Source organism: Panthera leo, chromosome D3 (genome assembly GCF_018350215.1).
Source record: "Panthera leo isolate Ple1 chromosome D3, P.leo_Ple1_pat1.1, whole genome shotgun sequence".
Taxonomy (NCBI): Eukaryota; Metazoa; Chordata; class Mammalia; order Carnivora; family Felidae; genus Panthera; species Panthera leo.
Window position 1 is genome coordinate 56,508,993 of NC_056690.1, and position 20,127 is coordinate 56,529,119.

At 41.3% G+C, this 20,127-nt stretch overlaps 1 protein-coding gene across 5 annotated transcripts in view; it reads left to right on the forward strand.

Moving 5' to 3' along the window:
- MAPRE2 (microtubule associated protein RP/EB family member 2) overlaps nucleotides 1–20,127 on the forward strand; it is a 158,467-nt gene that overhangs the window by 43,290 nt on the left and 95,050 nt on the right. The window contains exon 1 of one of the 5 annotated variants that reach the window (XM_042909473.1): nucleotides 17,060–17,332. The exons of the other annotated variants lie outside the window; for them this stretch is intronic. Within the exon in view, the coding sequence (XP_042765407.1) occupies nucleotides 17,214–17,332 (119 nt within the window). The 5' untranslated portion in view covers nucleotides 17,060–17,213. Of the gene's footprint in view, nucleotides 1–17,059; nucleotides 17,333–20,127 lie in introns of those variants that run through there. 5 annotated transcript variants of the gene reach the window in all.

Below are 20,127 nucleotides of genomic sequence, written 5' to 3' on the forward strand. Positions count from 1 at the left end.
ATTTCTGTGGGCTGGCCAAGATATGAAAATGTGGCCATTGTATTAAGTGATATTTGTCATTAGGTCAAATATTTTTTATTTAATCATAAATGTCAAATATATGACATTTGACACCATTGATCACAGGAAAGAATAACCAAGGTAGCACTTTTTTGGTCAAAACTTTCAGGTCAACGAAGAATTGATGCTTCAGGTTAACAGTGTGTATACAGGCTCTATCGTATCTTTCAATGATTTGACTTGTGGCTGGGGGGAAGTGCCCAGGTTTTATTGCATTAGGAACTCTCAAAGCTCCAGGGCTCTGAATATTTGAGTTTTCAGTGAGCTTCTAATCCTGCTCTGCTACCTTGAGCTGGGATTTTAGCAACTTCCCAGGCTTGATCCTATTTACTTGATCCTGTTTACTACAAGTTTTTTTTTTTTTTTTTTTTAACACCTAACTTGAGGCTGGGAAGAATAGAGCTCTTTTGAAACCTCTTCCTTGACTTTGAACTCTCCAGGTCCTCCTCCCCATTCACAGCCTGCATCATTCCTCGCTCCTGGAGTATCTGTTGGAATTATTTGCTGAAGGCTTTGCTACGAAAATGCCACTTTTTTCATACTGCAATTAGAAGAAAGCATTTTACACAAATCTATTTCAGTTTTTAGAACTACAGAATTTGCTTTTCTTTAGCAAATGGAAACAATCTCGAGATCAGTAAAATTTACAAAATCTTTGGAACAGAATCCAAAGGTTCACTGAGCTTCCATTTCCCATTTTGCAGAGAATGATAATTATGTGTAAAATCACACAGAAAACTTGGTTCTCACAATTGCCTGACTGATATTCCAAGGGAATCCAAAAAAGATCTTTTCGGGATCCCATCTTTTCGGGAACCCTAATACTCAGGGATGGCAACAGCTCCCCTTGCTGGAGGGCATTCTGTTGCCAGGTAAAGTCAGTGTTTTTGTTTTGGTTTGTGGTTGGGTTCTTGGCTTCAATGTTGTGAATGGCTCAAGTGATGGTTTCAGATGAGGGAAGTCAATTACTATTTGTTTATTCAGAGGAGGGGGATTGGAGAAAATAAAATATGAAAAAAATTGTAAGAAAAGAAAAGAAGTAATCCAGATTGAGTATACAGCCTCGAATAGGATTTATAGGAATAGGAAGCAACCCCCCAATAGGTTGTTATTGTCATCTTAGTGAAATAAAGGCTGCTCACCTTGATGAGCACTAGCAAAGCCACATTGCCTTTCTCAATGTGAATGTATCCTTTATAGAGTATTTGTACAAGGCATGACCTAAGTGTGGATTTGCAGCTGTTTCATAACCACTGTGAAGTTTGCTGGCTCGGCTCCACAGACTGTGTCCAAACTTCAGGAACTCTTCTCAAGTAATGTGAATGTGGGAGGAGGACCACTTGTGGAATGATTTACTTTACCCAGAGTCGAGTGTTTTGCGTGCAGAATGCGAGGCTGCTGTTCAGCAGGTTGTGTCCAAATGGAAGTAACGGCCAGAGACACTTATTTTGGACTTGACGTCCAGCCTTAGAACTTACCCTCTGCAGAACTTTGAACCTATGAATTAGCAATACTATGCTGCCTTATTTCTTCCAAGCAAGAATTGCCTATGGATTTAAAAATAATTTTTTTAATGTTTATTTTATGAGAGAGAGAGAGAGAGAGAGAGAGAAAGAAAGAGAAAGAGTTGGGGAGGGGCAGAGAGAGAGGGAGACACAGAATCCAAAGCAGGCTCCAGGCTCTAAGCTGTCAGCACACAGCCCGACACAGGGCTCAGGCTCACAGACTGTGAGATTACGACCTGAGCCGAAGTCAGACATTTAACCAACTGAGCCACCCAGGCACCCCAAGAATTGCCTATCAATTTTTAAGCTCATCGTTTAATTTGCTGAAAACAGAAATCCTGACTTTCATGATGTAACCTGACTAGTCAGTGCAGTTGTGAAGATGAGATGGTGGTGGCTGAATGTTCCTGGCTTTCTCTCCTCGTCCTGAATGTCCTGGATGGACAGGGACTCTAAAGAGAGGACAACTCAGATACTGTTACACTTACATCATGATTCACTTGACCTGAGTTGCTATCCTCTTCCTCGCTTGATCCTGAGGCAAGCTGAAGTTATTTTCAAATGGTAGTCTAGAGGTCCAGCAGTCCCACTGAACATGGTCCAGTACAATGATCAGAAGGAAAAATCCATTTCTGCAAGGGCCTATGTGAAGGATTCAAAATAGAAATATTGGGGTGCCTGGGTGGCTTAGTCGGTTAAGCATCTGACTCTTGATCTCCACTCAGGTCTTGATTTCAGGGTTATGAGTTCAAGTCTTGAGTGTGCTCCACGCTGGGCACAGAGCCTATTTAAGAAACAAACAAAAAACAAATATTAACAGGCTCTTCTCTCGACTCATCTCTCTTCTCTCGATATGTAGAGAAGTCTTTTCCTAGGCTGACAGCAGAAGGCAGGACTAGCATTCCAGGGTAAGAGGTAAAACCAAATTAAATCCCACCCTTACTGTATATGGTGAGGGATATGTTTCTAAAGGGAGTTTGATTATATAGGGCACGTCAGTGTCAAAAGCAAGACTTGGAACGTTTAACCTGAAAGTGATAGGAAACCAGTGAAGGCATTTGAAAAAGGAGGGATAAAAGATATCTCTTATGGTGAGAGGTCAAAAGATATCTCTTATGGTGAGAGGTCTTATTTCTTGAGAAATAAGAATAAGGAAGTAAGGAAACCTCTCAGGAGTCTCCTCATGTAGGCCTGAGGTAAGAGGTGTGCAGTAGGGTGTGAGGTAGAAGAAAAAGAGGGGCCTCCATGTCTCGGGTCTCACTGAAATGAACAGATACGGTGACAGAATCAGAGATGGGGATGGGAGGTGGAGATTGTGAGGAGTCAAAACTGAGTGCTGGGTATGGGTACAGTTCAAGCAGGAGAGGTGACAAGGAGGGGAGCCGAGTGAGGGAGCTGCTTCCTCATTGAATGCACCGAGCATCATGCAAACCAATGGCGCCAACCTAATTTCTGCTTCTGCCTCTGGCCTGCATATTCAGTGAGGGAAGGCAGCGATGACCGTGGACACCACACCACATTTTTATAAGGTGCTTCTGGAAACCTGAATGAAGATCTGATTTTTCGAGTTGCTCTCATGGCAACTCTCCCTCAGGAAAACCTGCTTGGTCAGCAGACCACGTCTATTTTCTGCTAATGTTTCTGTGGCTACCACATGGGGTCAGGTGTGTTCTCCCTCTCTCCTCAGAAATATTTGGCCTTTCTGCAGAAAAATCCATATCCTGCTAAGCCATTCAGTCATATCTATCCCCTCATGTTCTGTGTTGTGGTGAGTTAGAAACCTCTGTGTGGCTTTTCCTTCCCTTAGGGTTCCAGACATAAGGCAAAGGACAGGTTCTTTCTACTTGCAGATTCCCATTGGCTTGAGGCATGGCTGGGAATAGGAGGGAGGGCAGGATCTCTTCTCAGGGTAACTCATCAGCCTCCTACCTCAACAGTCTCCAGCTAGTCATGTGGTCTTGTGATTTATAGCATGAACTTTAAGTTCTGAGTCATTCAAGGATCTTAAGCCTTTAATACTTGAAAATCAGACTTCTGAGGCTCACAAATTTTTCTTCAGGTTATTTTCCATGCCAGGGGCTTTAAAGTCTATTTTGAAACTCAGTACTTGAGCACTGATTTTTTTTTTCTTCTTTCATTCTTTAACAACCCTGTGAGGAAGAAATGGGGAGTAAGGAGGTAGAAAAGGGTGTATGTGTGTCAGAATCTATTTTTCATAGATGGCTACCACACGTTTCTCTTACAGTGTGCTTTGACATCCTCCCATTTATGGTTCTGATGGAGTCTGTATCCCTCCTGCAACTGGGTTACCAGCGAAGTATGATAGAAGTTACTCTTAGGGCTTCTAAGAGTAGATTCTGAAATCCCATCCTCTTCTGCCTGTTCTTCAGGGATGATCATGCTTGGAATCCAGCTCCATATTGTGAGGGAGCCCAAGCCGTGTGGAGAGGTGTGTGTGGGTGTTCCACAAGAGCTCCAGCTGAGGTCCCAACCAAAAGGCAACATCAACCATCAGTTGGGAGGCTGAGAAAGCCATTAAGATGTCTTCAGTAGTTGGCTACCTTCTTTTTTTTTTTTTTTTTTTTTAGTTGGCTACCTTCTAATTACAACTGCTTGAGAGATCATAAGTCACAACCTGCTACTTGTGTCCAGTCAGCCTGCAGAATAAAAGATAATGATTGCTGTTTTAACTCACTAAATTTTGGAGTGATCCTTTATGCAGCAATAGGGACTCAGTAGGGTGTTGCTGTTATCTATATTCCTGTGTAACAGGTGATCCCCCAACTCTTAAACTTAACCATTTTGTTATAGTTCATGGTTTTGTGGATCAGGGATTCAGGAAGGTCTTGGCTAGACAATTTATCTCTGATCCACATAGTGGATCACTATTAGCTGCGGTGGCTGGGACCTTTGGTCATGAGCTTTGGAACCACCATTCCCTATCGCTCCTTTTCTTTCCCTGCTCTCTTCCTCCCCATGATCTGTTCCTACAGGGCCTCTCCACATGGCTTATACTTCCCACAGCATGGTGATGAAGGATAATTAAGCTTCTTACAGGGCAGCTGGATTCCAAGAGACCAAGGCAGAAGCTGCTAGTGATTGTAAGGCTAGGAACTAGTTGGCATAATTTTTATGCCAATAAAATATACTGCTAAAAATCTATCCCTCAAAGCTTCCACAGGGCCTGCCTAGATTCGAGGAGAGGAGAAATAGATCAAACCTCTGAAGGGAAAAGCCTAAAAAAATGGTGACCTCAGCAGATAAAGCAAGAACCTAGCTTTATATCTCAAAGTGTTACTTTGTAAATCTTCGTATGCCCCATTTTATGGACGAGGAAGCTGAAAGTAGGGAAAGTAATTTGTCAAGATTACTCAATTTTGAAGGACCAGCATCTAGATTCAAATTTGAGTGGTCCATTAATCTTAACTATGACCTCTTTCAACATCTACTCCTTGCAAAAATAGTAACTATACAATGTATACTATATTTTCTTTTTTAAATTGAGATATAATTGACATATAACATTGTATTGGTTTTGTGTGTACAACATAATGATTTGATATCTGTATATATTGGAAATGATCACAAGAAATCTCGTTCATATCCATCACCACACATAGTTACAAATGGGTTTTTTTGTTTGTGAAAATGAGAACTTTTAAGGTCTACTCCCTCAACTTTGAAATGTACAGTATTACTATTGTCACCATGTTGTACATTATATTCTCAGGACTTACTTATTTTATAACTGGGAGTTTGTACCTTTGGGCTCCCTTCACCCATTCACCTAACTCTCACCCCTCACCTCTAGTAACCACCAATCTGTTCTCTGTATCTCTGACTTAGGGGGTTGTTTGGTTGGCTGGCTGGTTTAGATTCCACAAATAAGTAAGATCATTTGGTATTCCTCTGTATGACTTATTTCACTTTGCGTAATGACCTCAGGGTCTATCCATGTCGTCCCAAATGGCAAGAGATCTTTGTTTTTTATGGCTGAATACTATTCCAATATGGGGGGAATTTTACCATGTTTTCTCTATCCATGCATGTGTCCTTATACATTAGGTTGCTTCTATGTCTTAGCCATTATAAACAATGCTGTTATGAATGTGGGGGTGCAGATATTTTTTTCATTTTCTTCCCATTAACAACCCAGAAGTAGAATTTCTGGATCATATGTTACTTGTATTTTTCACATTTCGAGGAAACTCCATACTACTTTCCTGAGTGGCTGTACCAATTTACATTCTCACCAACAATGGACGAGGATTCCTTTAGTTCCACATCCTCGCCAACATTTATTTCTTGTCTTTTTGCTACTAGTCATTCTAATAGGTGTGAGGTGACACTTCATTGTAGTTTTGATTTGCATGTCCTTCATAATTAGTGACGTTGAGCACTTTTACAAGTACCTGTTGGCCATTTGTATATCATCTTTGGAAAATGCGTTGAGTTCCCTCCATTTTTTAAATCAGATTTTTTTTTGCTATTTAGTTGTAGGAGTTCTTTATGTCTTTTGGATATTAACCCCTTGTCAAATATGACTTGCAAATATTTTCTAATTTATGGGTTGCCTTTTCATTTTGTTGATGGTTTCCTTTGTTATACAGGAGGTTTTTAGTTTGATGTAGTTGTTTATTTTTGCTTTTGTTGACTTTGGTGTCAAATCCAACAAATAATTTCCAGGACTGATACCAAGTAACTTTACCCCTATGTTTTCTTCCAGGGGGTTTAAGGTTTTAGGTCTTCTGTTTAAGTCTCTAATCTATTAGGCATTTTTCTGTATGATGTAGGGGTCCAGTTTCATTCTAACATATGTTGCTGTCCAGTTTTCCCAGCACCATTTATTGAAGATACTGTTCTTTCCCCATTATATATTCTTTGGCTCCTTTGTCATAAATTAATCCTATGTATTGGTTTACTTCTGGGCTCTCTATTCTGTTCCACTGATCTATGTGTCTGTTTTTGTGCCAGTACCATACTGTTTTGATTACTACTGTTTTGTATTCCAGTTTGACTTCAGGAAGTGTGATGCCTCCAGCTTTGTCCTTTAGATTGCTTTGTCTATTCTGGATCTTTTGTAGTTCCTTACAAAAGTTAGAATTGTCTGTTTTTATTTGTATGAAAAAATGCCATTGGAACTTTTATAGGGATTGCATTGCATCTGTAGATTGCTTTGGATAGTATGAACATTTTAACAATATTATCCATGATAATGGAATATCTATTTGTGTCTTCAATTTTTTCATCAGTGTCTTATAGTTTTCAGGGTACAGGTCTTTCACCTACTTGGTTAAGTTTATACCTAGGTATTGTATTCTTTTTGATCTCATTATAAATGAGATTGCTTTCTTAATTTCTCTGATAGTTGATAAGTATCTAGAAATGCAACAGATTTCTGTACGCTGATTTTTGTACCCTGAAACTTCACTGAATTCATTTATTCTAACAGGTTTTTCATGGAGTCCTTGGGATTTTTCATATGTAATATCATGTCACAGGCAAATGGTGACAGTTTTACTTTTTTCTGATTTGGATGCCTTTTATTTCTTGCCGAACAATTTATACCATGTTTTCTCAATTCTAGAGTGCTATTTTCAATAAGGAGGCTATTATCTCTGCCCTTCCCCAAGTACAAGGGTGCGCATGTGTGTACACACACACACACACACACACACACACACACACACACTGCGGCTTTAATTTTTTTTAAAGCTAGAGAAATATTCTAAATAGCTTGATCATAGGCCTAACTCTCAACCAATCCTTAGGGCCAGGAAGATGAAATATTGTAATTGTCAAACTCAGCTAGAATCACAAGGTTTGAAGGAATTGTTCCCACAAGGATGGAAAGACAAAAAATAATAAAAATTCACTAGCCATGCCATTGCTTCTTGTTTATAATGATCCCATTGCATTCTTAAAGGCTGATAGGATCTTCCCTGAAGACTGGAATTTAGGGGCTTGGGGGAAAGTATGAGAGGCAAGCTGTGGAGGAGATCTAATCTGAAGAATTGATTGGAGTTATATCAGCTGATTTTTAACTCATTGTGGCTTTCCATATGGTGTTGAGACTAAGATCCTTTTGTATTTCCTAAGAATCTGATAACTTCATTTAGAAATTAAGTGGAAGCTAGCTGAAGATGACTCTTTGTTTTCTTGTGCTCTGCTGTGTAGTTGGACCCTTCATGTTCATGTTCTGTAGATGTTCAGTGAATGTGAATTGAGGACATGAAGGTACTTGGCTTTATGAGCTCTTGGTTAAGCACAGTATAAGCTCTAATTAGAACACTTCTGATAGAAACTTAGTCTTCATGATTTCCAGTTGCATTCTTTTTTTTTTTTAATGAACTAAGCTTCTTTAATTTTCTTCTTAAAAATTTTATTCGGATGAGGTCAGAAATTGGGGAATTTCTCTTCCATTACTCACACTGCTTCCCAGCTGCTGGCCTCATGTTCCCTTGACAAGCTGTAGAGGAGACATTCGTGAGCCACAGCTCGGCTGTCATGAACATCATACTTGACAGCGAAGCCCCACCCTCCCAGTGTCCCTGGTTGCTGCTGGTAGCCCAAGTTCTGGGTGCCTCTGAAATTTTGAAGGCCACCGGTGCCTGTTAGAACTATTGTCTCTTCACTGCACAATTACCCTGCCTCCTGGCTTCACAATTATATTAATGAGTCTCTTGACTCAGTTTGAGCTTTTTTTTTTAATTTTTTTTTTTTTTTACATTTATTTATTTTTGAGAGACAGAGCACAAGTGGGGAGGGGCGGAGAGAGAAGGAGACACAGAATCCGAAGCAGGCTCCAGGCTCTGAGCTGTCAGCACAGAGCCCGGCATGGGACTCGAACCCACAGAGCGTGAGAGCACGACCTGAGCCAAAGTTGGACACTCAACCAACTGAGCCACCCAGGCGCCCCTGAACTTCTTAGTATCAAAGTCAGAAATAAAGCCAAATCGGTTAGTTGACTTTTGGGAGCCCTAGGGAAATCCTCTCTTGAAAGCTTCTGAAGACTTCTGGAAGATTATTTATTAATTGTACCTATAGGCTCATCATTTCTCTTGCCACACAGTTGAGCCCAAGATGCCTTTTGTCCCCTCAATTCAGCAAGATGTGCTTATGTAAACATGGAAATAAAATAGGGGAAAGAAATAAAGGAATTTCATGAATTTGGGCTCAGACACATTTCCATGAGAGCACTCAAATAGTCATGTCTACAGCTGGATGGTTGAATTATAATGATCTTGGCATAGTGAAAATGAAAGCAGATTTTAACTTCAGAAACAAGTACCAAAAAACAGTGCCTGTGGTTGTCTTTTCCCCTCCAGAAGATAGCAAAGAAACGGACATTGATAGTTGAGGTTTACTCAGGGGGGAAAAGTTAATTACTATCAATAAAGGGTAAGAAAATACTTTGTCTCTATTAATCATGTATATCGCTAACCCCAAATCCTGGTATCTCTTCCTACTACACCCTGCCCCACATTTCCTTAACCATAATTTTCAACTCCTATCCTTCCACTTCTTCCAACCTCTTCCCATGGATAGTGCTGTTCTGTAGAGTTTACCATCCCCTCCTGGCTGTCCCTGCCTTCAGCCTTTTTCTGGCTTTACTTCTTTGCCCCCTTGACCGAATTAATTGCCTTCAGGGTAGCAATCTACATTCTCTTGCCTCTGTGTTCTTCTGCTGTCTCATCCCTGCTACTCTCCAACCTTAGATTCTGCATTCTTACCCCCCCCCCCCAACCACCACCAGGTTTTATCAGACTCCAGTGGAAAGCAGGCTGTTTTTAATGATTAAGAATGACTACTTTGACACCTGGCAGGTACATTCCTGCCCAGCTTTGCCACTTCCTGGCTGGTGATTAGGCTAAGTTATTTTTAACTAGTTACCTCCTCTAACGAGTGAGGTTTAAAGTTGCTCCTTCCTCATAAGCTTCTGAGGATTAAAGTACCTGTTCAATTAAAGACTAGCACTTGGTCCGTTAAATATTCAGTAAATGTTAGGCGTTGCTATTGCTAATCATTGCCATTGTTAGCATTCCACATCTGTGCCAGCAGACGCTGCTAACGCTGCTACAAATAAGTAGCTTCTAACTTTAGTTTTAAGTGGAAGTCTTTACAACGGCCATTCAAAGCCCTGTACATTCTGGTCCTTCTGTTACCTTTCTGAACTCCTCTCTTCTGACTATCCCCTCAACCCCATAACATATGCACTCACTTAAGTGAAAATTGCATGAGGGCAGGAAATTTCACCTAGTTTTGTTAATTTCTGTATTTCCAAAACCTATAATTGTTCCTAGTGCATAGTAGGTGCTCTATAAATATTTGTTGAATGAATGAGCCCTGATCACTGCCTTGGTCAAAGCTTTACCTGTTTCCCCAGGCATGGTTACTTTATTTTCTATATTTCTGGGATACTTAATACATTTTTCAATTATAACATTTATAACATTGTATTTTTATGGAAAGCATACTTAAGGCTCTTAAATTTAGCCAGCTGGTATAATTCAAAAGCACATTTTTATTTAATAGACTGAAACCTCACATTGCACAGATTTGATTGAAAGATTACAGAAATCATAGTGCTGAGTGTTTTTAAATTGCATTCCCATCATGTTCTATGAATTATTCCACAAAGTTAAGTCCAAAGCTTGAGAAAATCCAAGGAATCGCAAATCAGAAAATTCCAACACACAAGACATCTTAGGCAGTGGCGATGTTCTGTCTTTTGACATTATGGAAACCTTGCTATTTTACCAGCAGATAGGAGGCTTGCAAAATTCTATATGAATATATCAGCGTAGCTATAAATATGGCTGATAAGTAATCTCCAAGGACAAATAATCTCAAAAGTCCATCACGAATGAGCACACCTTTTAAGTTGGCTTTAAAGGGAGCTTCATGTAGGGGGAAAACCTTATGCACCAATTTTAAGTAAAAAGCTATTACTAAAATCAGGAGGTGTCATATCATAAAACTCTCATCAGATCTAAAGAAAGAACTAATAAAAATCTTTGATGCCTTGGGATTAAAAGTAGTGAGCAAGAACCAATCCCAAATACATTTCTATGCCACCAATGCAATTTCAGGACCAGCACCACTGGCTGCCCAATTGTATATTCCACTGCTATTATTTTAGATGTGGAGCATATTTTTAAGCCATTGATTGATAATTTGTCCCTGCCATTCTCTGCTGGAAAATGTCCTAGGACATACACATGGGAGAAATTACTTGTCCCAGGGCAGCAATGTGACTGCTAAGTGGAATCTTCTGTCTACATCCGGAGGTGATAACAATCTAAGGAAGCCCCCCATCTAAAGTGGTGTGACAGCTGTGAATGCCTTTGACAGCAGCGATTATCAGCTTCAGTGAACATGTTTTCACCTGGAAAAGGCATTTGTGATGAGTAAGGGCTTCTGGGATGGAATCAGGATTAATATCCATTCCTGGCTAATGATTTCAGATCTTCTCTGTATGGTCTTTTGATTTCTCAAATCCAAGATAATGCAAAATCCCTGTCCTAGATGAACTTCACATGTTAGAAAAGTAGACCAGGATTTTTGGCAGTGCTTGCTGGCTGAAGTCTCCAGAGAAATGCGATTGTGCTATAGGCTAGGAACTCTAAAAATTAAAATCTGTGGTGGTACCCAGTTTGATCTTCCTTGAGTAGGCCTGTGTTTGAGACATCTGATGGTTTCCTTTTTTTGCTTGTTACTCTCATGGCTCTGTGTCCTCTGGGTCTGACTTAGTAATGCTGTTCTCCAAACATGCATTTTAAATATGTTTTATCATTCTGTTGGGATGTGGGTCATGACCCCCCTAGAATGGGGGCTCACAGGAAGGGTCAGTTCATCTGGTGCCTAACAGGTGCACATTAATGAACATATTGGCCCCTCCAATATTGCTGGAAACTTTTTAGTGCAAATACTTGTTGATTCCAGTTTCCAGTACTACATATGAACCTTGATTTAATATTTCCTCCTTCCTTGAATATCTTGGTTTAGTCAGAATATTAGTGACTTTGCAGAGAATTATGGTTCTCCATACTTGATTACTTCTTTATTTTCTTCAGTTATCATTAATGGGTCTGATCTGAAATCCAACCTCTTAAAACTACCTTTGAGAACACCTCAAATCCAGTAAACCCTTCTCTGCCCTTATGTGATTCAAACTTTGTGACATTCGTCTTGAGAGATTTCTTTTTGAAATTCGTTTCTCTTCTGGGCACAGTGAAACCACTCCCTCTTTGAATAGCCCCACCAAGCAAAATCCCCCTGTCTTTTTTCGCAGGCTTCTCTTTTATTCTCGGGCTTTTAAAGAGTTCTACGCCAAGCCTTCTCTTTCGCTCTATGGGCACCAACACCCACAGCTTCAGTTCTCACCTATGAGATATTTCCTCCAAATCCTATGTATATCCAAGTCAAGCATACCAAATAAATTCAAGGACCCATATATTCCTTTATTCAACAAATATTAAATGAACACCCACTATGTGTGAAACCCAGTAACCACTCATTCTCATCACTTGGGTGTCCTAGAGGTACTTCTCTCTATACAAACTTTTGACAGCCTTTCTTCCAGAAGGGCGATTCCATCTTTATTTCCTAGTTTGATAAATTATCCCATTATCTATTTGGTCAACCAAGCCATAAACTTGAAATTCATTTGAAATGTCTTTCTCCTTCACTAACTACCCTTAACCTCCATCAACGATGGTGCCCACACCCATTTAGTCAGAAAATCCTAACAATTACACCCTCTGAAGATCACAGATCTGTGCTTGCTTCCACAGCCCCTTGGCCACTGATTTAGTTGAGGCCTTTATTGCTGACTCATGTTAGCCTTCTCCAATATTCTCTACACTACAACCAGCATCAGACCTTTGCAATCTGCAAACTGCACCATTAATTTCTCTCCCTACAACACATCATGCTTCTAAAACACCTTCAGAATTAAGTTCAAGCTCCTTCACTGGGCCATGGCACCTTTCTGTACCTGGTCCTTGCCCTGTCTTTTGGTGCTGTGTACTCTGCTCTTGGTCCATACTAAACAGATTGCTGTTTCCCAGAGACTTCACTCCCTTTCCTACTTCTGTACCTAAGTATATCTGCCTGAGAAATCCTTTATCTTCTCACTATACTACCATTGTTTTTTTTTTTTAATTTTTTTTTTAACGTTTATTTATTTTTGAGACAGAGAGAGACAGAGCATGAACGGGGAGGGTCAGAGAGAGGGAGACACAGAATCTGAAACAGGCTCCAGGCTCTGAGCTGTCCGCACAGAGCTGGACGTGGGGCTCGAACTCACGGACCGCGAGATCATGACCTGAGCCGAAGTCGGCCACTTAACCGACTGAGCCACCCAGGCGCCCCTACCATTCTGTTTTAAATGCGATACAGCCTAATGGATAAGCATATGAACTTTGGGGCCAGGAAACCCTGAGACCCAATACTGGACAAGTGGCGTTTCCTCTTTTTGCCTAAACTTTGTCATTAGGGTTTTTGGGAGAATCAAATCAGATATTGAATAACTGAATGAATTAGGTATTCATTTAGTGCCTACTACCTGCCAGGCTCCATTCTAGGAGATCCAGAGATAGCAGTGAACAAAAGATTTGGAACTCCTACCCTAATGGATCTCACATTCTATCTTGCACGCAGGAAGTGAACAAAAAAGGTTATAATTATTACTCACCCAAAGCTTAGGAGATAGTTCCTTGGGGGAACTTTTCAGACCTCCTTCCTAATTTCCATTCTAAATTAGGTGCTCATCTTTGATGGGTCTATGTCACCCTGTATGGTACCATTATTACAGCATTATGTTGTATCATAATTGCTGGTACTTTTATCTTGCTCACTACAACCTTATGAGTTCCTCAAGGACAAGCCTAGGACCTTCCCTATTGTACCAGCTTCTCATACACGAGAATATGCCTTACCTATTATTTTATTTATTTTTTCATGTTTATTTTTAAGAGAGCAACAGATCACAAGCAGAGGAGGGGGGAGAGAGAGACAGACAGACAAACAACATGAAGCAGGCTCCGGGCTCTGAGCTGTCAGCACAGAGCCCCATGCGGGGATTGAGCTCACAAACCATAAGATCATGACCTGAGCCGAAGTTGGACACTTAACGGACTCAGCCACCCTGGCGCCGCCTTATATAGAACATTTACCACTAAAGAGCCTTTGTCATATGCCAGACACTGTGTTAACTGCCTTAAATATATTCTGTAACTTCATCTTCACAGCAACCATATGAAAGCAGTATTATCACACCTACTGTCTAGGTGAGGAAAGTGAGGAGCCTAAATCTTAAAGATGCAAAGTAACTTGTTCTGGTCACATAGCCAGCAGGTAATGAAACCAAGCAAGGAACCCAGATCTGACTGGCTCCAGAGGCCCAGTTTTAATCCTGATGCTTGATGAAGGAGCCGTTTCTCCGTGGGGCAGTTGGAAATGAAAGACAATGGTCTGCATATTTTTTATTTTAGAAACACTTGGGTACATAAGATAAAACCTTAATCCACACTCAGATATTCATAGATGCTTTTGCATAGTTATTTTTTTCTATAATTGATCTATGTGGTGGTCCTTACCCTGATGAGAGGTGGGAAAACAAATGGTTTTAAACTTGTCAATCCACAGAATTCTAACCTATTGGAGTTTAGACTATCTTTGAATAACTCTGTCTCTTGGGTGGTTGTTCAGTTTTTTAGATGTCCTTCCTTCCCCCTGGCCCTTCTGCCTAACCATACCAAGCCACTGATTTTAGTCTTGATTGTGCTGGGACTGTACCTTGCTTGGGGAGGGAAGTGTTGGGGAGACGCTCACTGAGGTGGTTATTTCTCAGAGTCTCAAATGGGAAAGGAGGTCAAAGTAAGTCCCAGAGGCTGAGAACAAAGCCAGACCTCTGTAACATCTCCCTTTGGGGACGTGATTTTTCCTCCTTTCATCTCCTTATACTCAGTCAGGTTTGGAAGGGGTAGACTCTTTCCTCCCCCTCCCTGCCTTTTTGGCACTTCCCCTGTATCCTACAACCACCTTCCCAAAGTGGAATTTGCCCTCTCCTTTTCCCTAGGGCTGAATGGGAGAATGGCTGCCAGGCTACTTGATTTATGGGGAAAGGAATGAAAACACATCTGTTTAGTATTTTCAAATTATTACCCCGGTTACCCCAGTGTCTCCGAGGGTAATCACAGGTCTCTGGAGCTCTCTGGGTCCCTTTATAGTATCATGGCTCACAGCAGTCTTAGAAGAAGATTTACAAGGATTCTTAGATACCTCCTTCACCTGACTCACCACCCCTCCCTTTTAGCCCATCAACCCAAATTCTTGGCCATAGTCCTCTCCTTCATAAGCAGCATAGAAACAGTGGGACTATAATTTCCACAAAATAAGATGGGACAGTCAATGAGCTATACATTCAAATTCTGACAAATTTAGTCCCCATGATAACACCAATTATTGCTTAAATATGGGATCGTGGAGAAGAAAGCTGTACTAAAGAACCCAAAATGAGAGGATGTACTCTAAAAACATTAAATACTTGATTTGTAGACTGTGCTTTTCACCTCCAGACTATCCCCAAAGAAAGGGGAAGCTTTGGTGAAAGGGAACAAATTAGTAAGGAAATTGACAACTGTGGGGCCAGTAACAGAAATAGTAAGAGGAACTGTGGATCTTTGTAGCAATGACTACACACACTCACAGGCCTCATTAGCTCACTGTGCAGTGTGAGGCTTGCTGTATATCTCTTGTACTTAGATATGTTTGTGTACCTTGCAAGTCTTAGGTCAGAAGTAGATCCTTACTGTACGAGGGGGAAAAAAATCTCATGTGATGAGATTCACTGGAGTTCACTGGAAAAGCAGAAAACAAAAACTTCTAAAATATGGCCCCAAAGAAGAATATAAAATAGAAAACAAAAAACAAAAAAACCCAAAAAACCCTGTTTGAGATTATCATTACCATCTGGGTTGCGAACTTTTTGCTTCTAATTCTAGAAGCTTGGTGCCAGAAATAACTTATTACCACGGAGATACACTGGAGAATTGTCAGGAATGACAAAGTTGTGGGTTGTTTTTTTTCTTTTTAAATGTCTGTACCACAAAATGATAAAGCTGATAAACCATACAATGATGTGAAGGGATGAGCCATATAGCCTCGTACTTTCTGCTACATACATTTATGCTGTCTTTTATACCCCGGTTCTTCCCTTCACACCCACAAAAGGTCAGAGACCACTTTTGATGAGCAGAGATCCTTTAAAGTCTCTTCTCCTCTCTGAAGGAAAGCAATGGATGCATCTGGGGTCTGTGGAGAGTTTCTAATCTAATCCATCGACTTTGCCTAGTACTAGCAATTCGGCTCACAGGTCTGTTCACAGTGGTCATGTTGCGAATGTACATAAAGTACTTGATTCTTACTTACCTTGATCTATATTTATGAGCTCACATTAAATATAGATCAGTACTGTCCAATCACATTGATAAAAAGCACGTCATTTTGATGTTCCAGTTCACCACTTCCTAGCTCTGTGACCTTGAGCAAGTTACTTTAATCTCACTAGTTTACTCATTTTTTTTAATATATGAAATTTATTGTCAAATTGGTTTCCATGCAATAGTTTACTCATTTTAAAATAGGGGTGATGATAATCGCACTTGTCTCATAGCCAATGTATTTGAAAATTGCATGGCAATGACACAGAACAGCTAGAATGTGGGGAGCTTTCAAATACTTGAGTGTTGACTTGTTTAATACAAATGAAAATAAAATAAATGAGTTAATTATCGGTATCTAGAGGCAGTTGAAGAATTGGAATTGGGGGCTCTTGGGTTACCCTGTGCTAAAAGGGTAGCTATTTTTTTAAGCCCTCTTTGAGAATTCTTTTGTGCAGATAATCTCTTAATTTGCAATCTTTAATCTTCACATTATAAAGGAAAGGCTACATTGATTGGAAGGAAAAGCAGTTTTCTTTTATGTTTTCAGCTTTGGGGCTTCTTTTGGGAAGGAGGTTGCTGCTGTTGAGAGAATGGGGGAGGAAGCCGATAAGGTGAACGTTTTCTAGAAGCAGGCCACCATATCTTTCTATATATTTTTTGAAACCAGACCGGGCTTAATTTGAATGCTGTAAGAACTTGGTATTGAAGGAGTTAAAGGGTCTCCCACACCCCTCTGCCTGAATCGTTCTTTTGTGTACACAGCTGCAGTTGGAGCACGGGTCGGAAAGGAAATGGTTAGAGGAAGAGCTGGTTTTCAGACGAGGCGAGTCTGCGAGGGGGGCTGGGGGTGGCCTGGGGTTTTACGTGCCAGATGTAGGCCTGCCCCGGTGCCTGCCTGGAGCTGCTGGCATGGTCACGCCTCGGCCCAGTGCGAATTGAGGAGAGGTGATGAGTTAGCGGGTTGCTATGGTGACAGGCCCGGCCACGTGACCCGGTGCTGCTGCCGGCGCTTTGACGTCAGCAGCCGGGAGGGCGGGACGCAGGAGGGCGGGGCGGGAGCCGAGCGGGGAGAAGGGAGCCAGCGAGCAGGCGGCAGGCAAGGTCTGCGCGAGGAGCAGGCGAGCGGGAAGACGCGACGCAGCCACCTTCCTCACCAGCCAGCCCGCCGCGGTTTGTTCCCTACCTCGGGAGTGCGCCAATGCCTGGTCCGACCCAAACCCTGTCCCCAAATGGCGAGAACAACAACGACATCATCCAGGATAACGGGACCATCATTCCTTTCCGGAAGCACACAGTGCGCGGGGAGCGTTCCTACAGGTAATGGGGCTGGCACCGGGAGCGGCGCCGGGCGGGGGAGCTCGGCGGGGGCGCGCGGAAATCCGGCCCGTTATATAATGGAGCGGACACTGCGCCCGGACCGGGCTGCAGACGTGCGTTCACGAGGGCGCTTGTGATCATTTGCTGTTTCCATGTGTCATGTTAGCCGTGCATTGAGGCTTCATGATTGCAGATGGAGAGCATTTTGTGAATAGGTTTGCTGCCTGCGAGGGGTCTCCTTCCATCGCCTATCTACCACACTGGTAAAAACGCAAGCAATTTCTTCCCTTTCTCCAAAGAGAGACACGCTGTAGCACTTCCTTTTCTCCTTTCCTTTAGATTTTAAAGGAACCATTGGGTAGGCTGTGCCTAAAGGCAGAGAACGGGAGGATGGCGAGAAAAATGTTTGCGCTTGCCCTGGTGTGTGTGCAGGAAAGATGGAATCCTCTAGATTAAGCTGCAGTCTGTGATGTTAAACCGCCAGATTGATGGAGCTTTGTAAGAATTCTGCTCGCTGATTGGTGCAAGGATTGACAGCAGAGGTCACCGTGTCAGACATTCACCAAAATCTTCTCCATAGAACCCGTGGTTTATTAGAAAGAGACCGGACTGCAATGGACCTGAGGGAAACCGGGTGCCCTTATGCATTTTCTTAGGAGTTTATAGCCTCCGCATGGGTGGGGGAGCCCGCCCTTGTTTAAACAGTAGGAAGGTAATTCCTGCTATTTTGCTGAGGTCTGATGTGAGGCTGGGACTGATCTTGGTCATTGTATTGTGAGCTTTTTGATTAATGAGTCGGACTGTAAGGTTGGCATCATTTTTACATTAGCATATCTGGCAGTATGTTCTAGTAGATAAGCTCATTAAAATTGTTTGCATTGTTTGATAAGGATAACAATGTAATGGAGAATGCAGCTAGAGCCTAATGCAGCTCAAGGCCAGACTTGAGGGGAGACTGATAGCTTCCCTCATATTTCCTCTGAAGTTCTTTTGTACTAGGGTAGTTATTTTTAAATGTTACCTTGATAACCACTAACAATGCTTTTGCCTTCAGGCAGAGCACACATACCTCTAAAGCGCATCCTCTCAGCTAGTGAGCAACAGGAAATAACTCTTTTTTTTAACGCCTTCATCTAAACGTTTGTTCAGATGGTATTGTGGGTATTCGGTGGTGTGTATAAATATGACATAATTACAAAATAGGACCACGAGTACCCCGACTTCCTCTGTGGCCAAAGAAACCCTATTTGCTGACTCAAAAAAAAAAAATCATAAGCAACCTTTGCCCTGTCATCTCTGGCAGTTACATAAATACTTGGAGTTAATTTTGGCTGTGCCCATGAGGTCACCAAAATCTCATGCCTTATGGTTCCAGCTAATAGGTTGACATGGCATCCTTACAGATTCCAAGCACTTGTTATTCTCTTAATATAAACCAAAATTGGTCCACAGCTTCTGGGACTGTCTCCTTTAGAAGATCCTTGTGATTGGAACATTGGGTCCCTTCTCTCCCTTACTCATCCACCTTTCCCTGTGCACATTCCAAAGCCTAAAATAGAATTGAAAAACAAAAAACCCAAACCCTGAGTTGCTTTTAAACCTCACTTCTTTCAACTGTTCTTACGGATAATAAATTTGAAACCCTCATTTCTTAAGTGATTTAATCTCTGCCATATAAGTAGCAGTTGCTTGTAAGAGTTCGAATTTTACCACATACGCCAAAGGAAGTTGCCTAGTTGGGTTTTATTAGTCATGTAAACAAACTTGAAATGGCAATGGAAAATTACTTGGTGGTGGAAAGGCTAAATGCTACCTTTTGGTGGCAAACTATTGCTATAAAATGAAATCTTATTTACCTTTTAAATTCAATCTAAGTTATTTCCATGTCCTAAATTATTTCCAGTTTGTTTTGAGTCCCTGTAATGGTACCTGAAATTCTATGAAAAACAAAACTGAATTTAAAGAAGATCTGACTGTACAAAATTCTGAAGTCAGTAAGAGCATTATTGCATTTGTATTTTATATAATAGGATTACTGGACACCATAGTGAGAGATGTCATAGGTTAAATGAAGAAGGAATCCTCCAAGGTGGCATTGGTATTACATTATACAAAGGGTGTACGCTAAGACAGATCCACCTTATGTTTTCTTTGGTCTGCTTTCCTTTCAAAGTGGATGGCCCATGTAGTACAACTCTCACTTATTTTTTTGGAGGGGCATAGGGGAAGGAAAAATGTGAGACATTTTTCTATCCAGGAAGTGTTCCATAATTACTTTGGCATCTTGAGGCTGGAATAATATTGCCATGTAATTGCTGAGGAAACTTGGAAGGTACTGTGAAAGCCCAAGTAGAGAGATTTAACCAAATAAAGTCTACTTTGGTGGTGGGTTCATTATAGCCCTCAAAAATTATATGTGCTTAAGAGTTCTTCTTGAGTCCCATGGAGTGTCTGGGTAAGACCGGAGTCCTGGGACGATCAGAGGGAATTCTTTTCCTGATTCCGTTGCTGACTTCTTTACCAGCAGTTCCCTTACCTTTGGCTTCATTTTCTGTATTTGCTTGTTAGCTTCAACCATTTAAAACAAAGACTTTCTTAAGCGATCTATGTAAATACGAGAAGAATGCCATTACTACTGCAAAGGGATCTTCCCGGAGCTCCAGGACAAGAGCTGGCATAGGTGAGAAGAGGAGAGGACACCTAGGGAACAACACTGTTCTTTCCAGCACTGTCAACTGGACAGATGGTCACTCTTCCCAGCAAGAGACATTATCGTCATGACATTTGCACTGGAT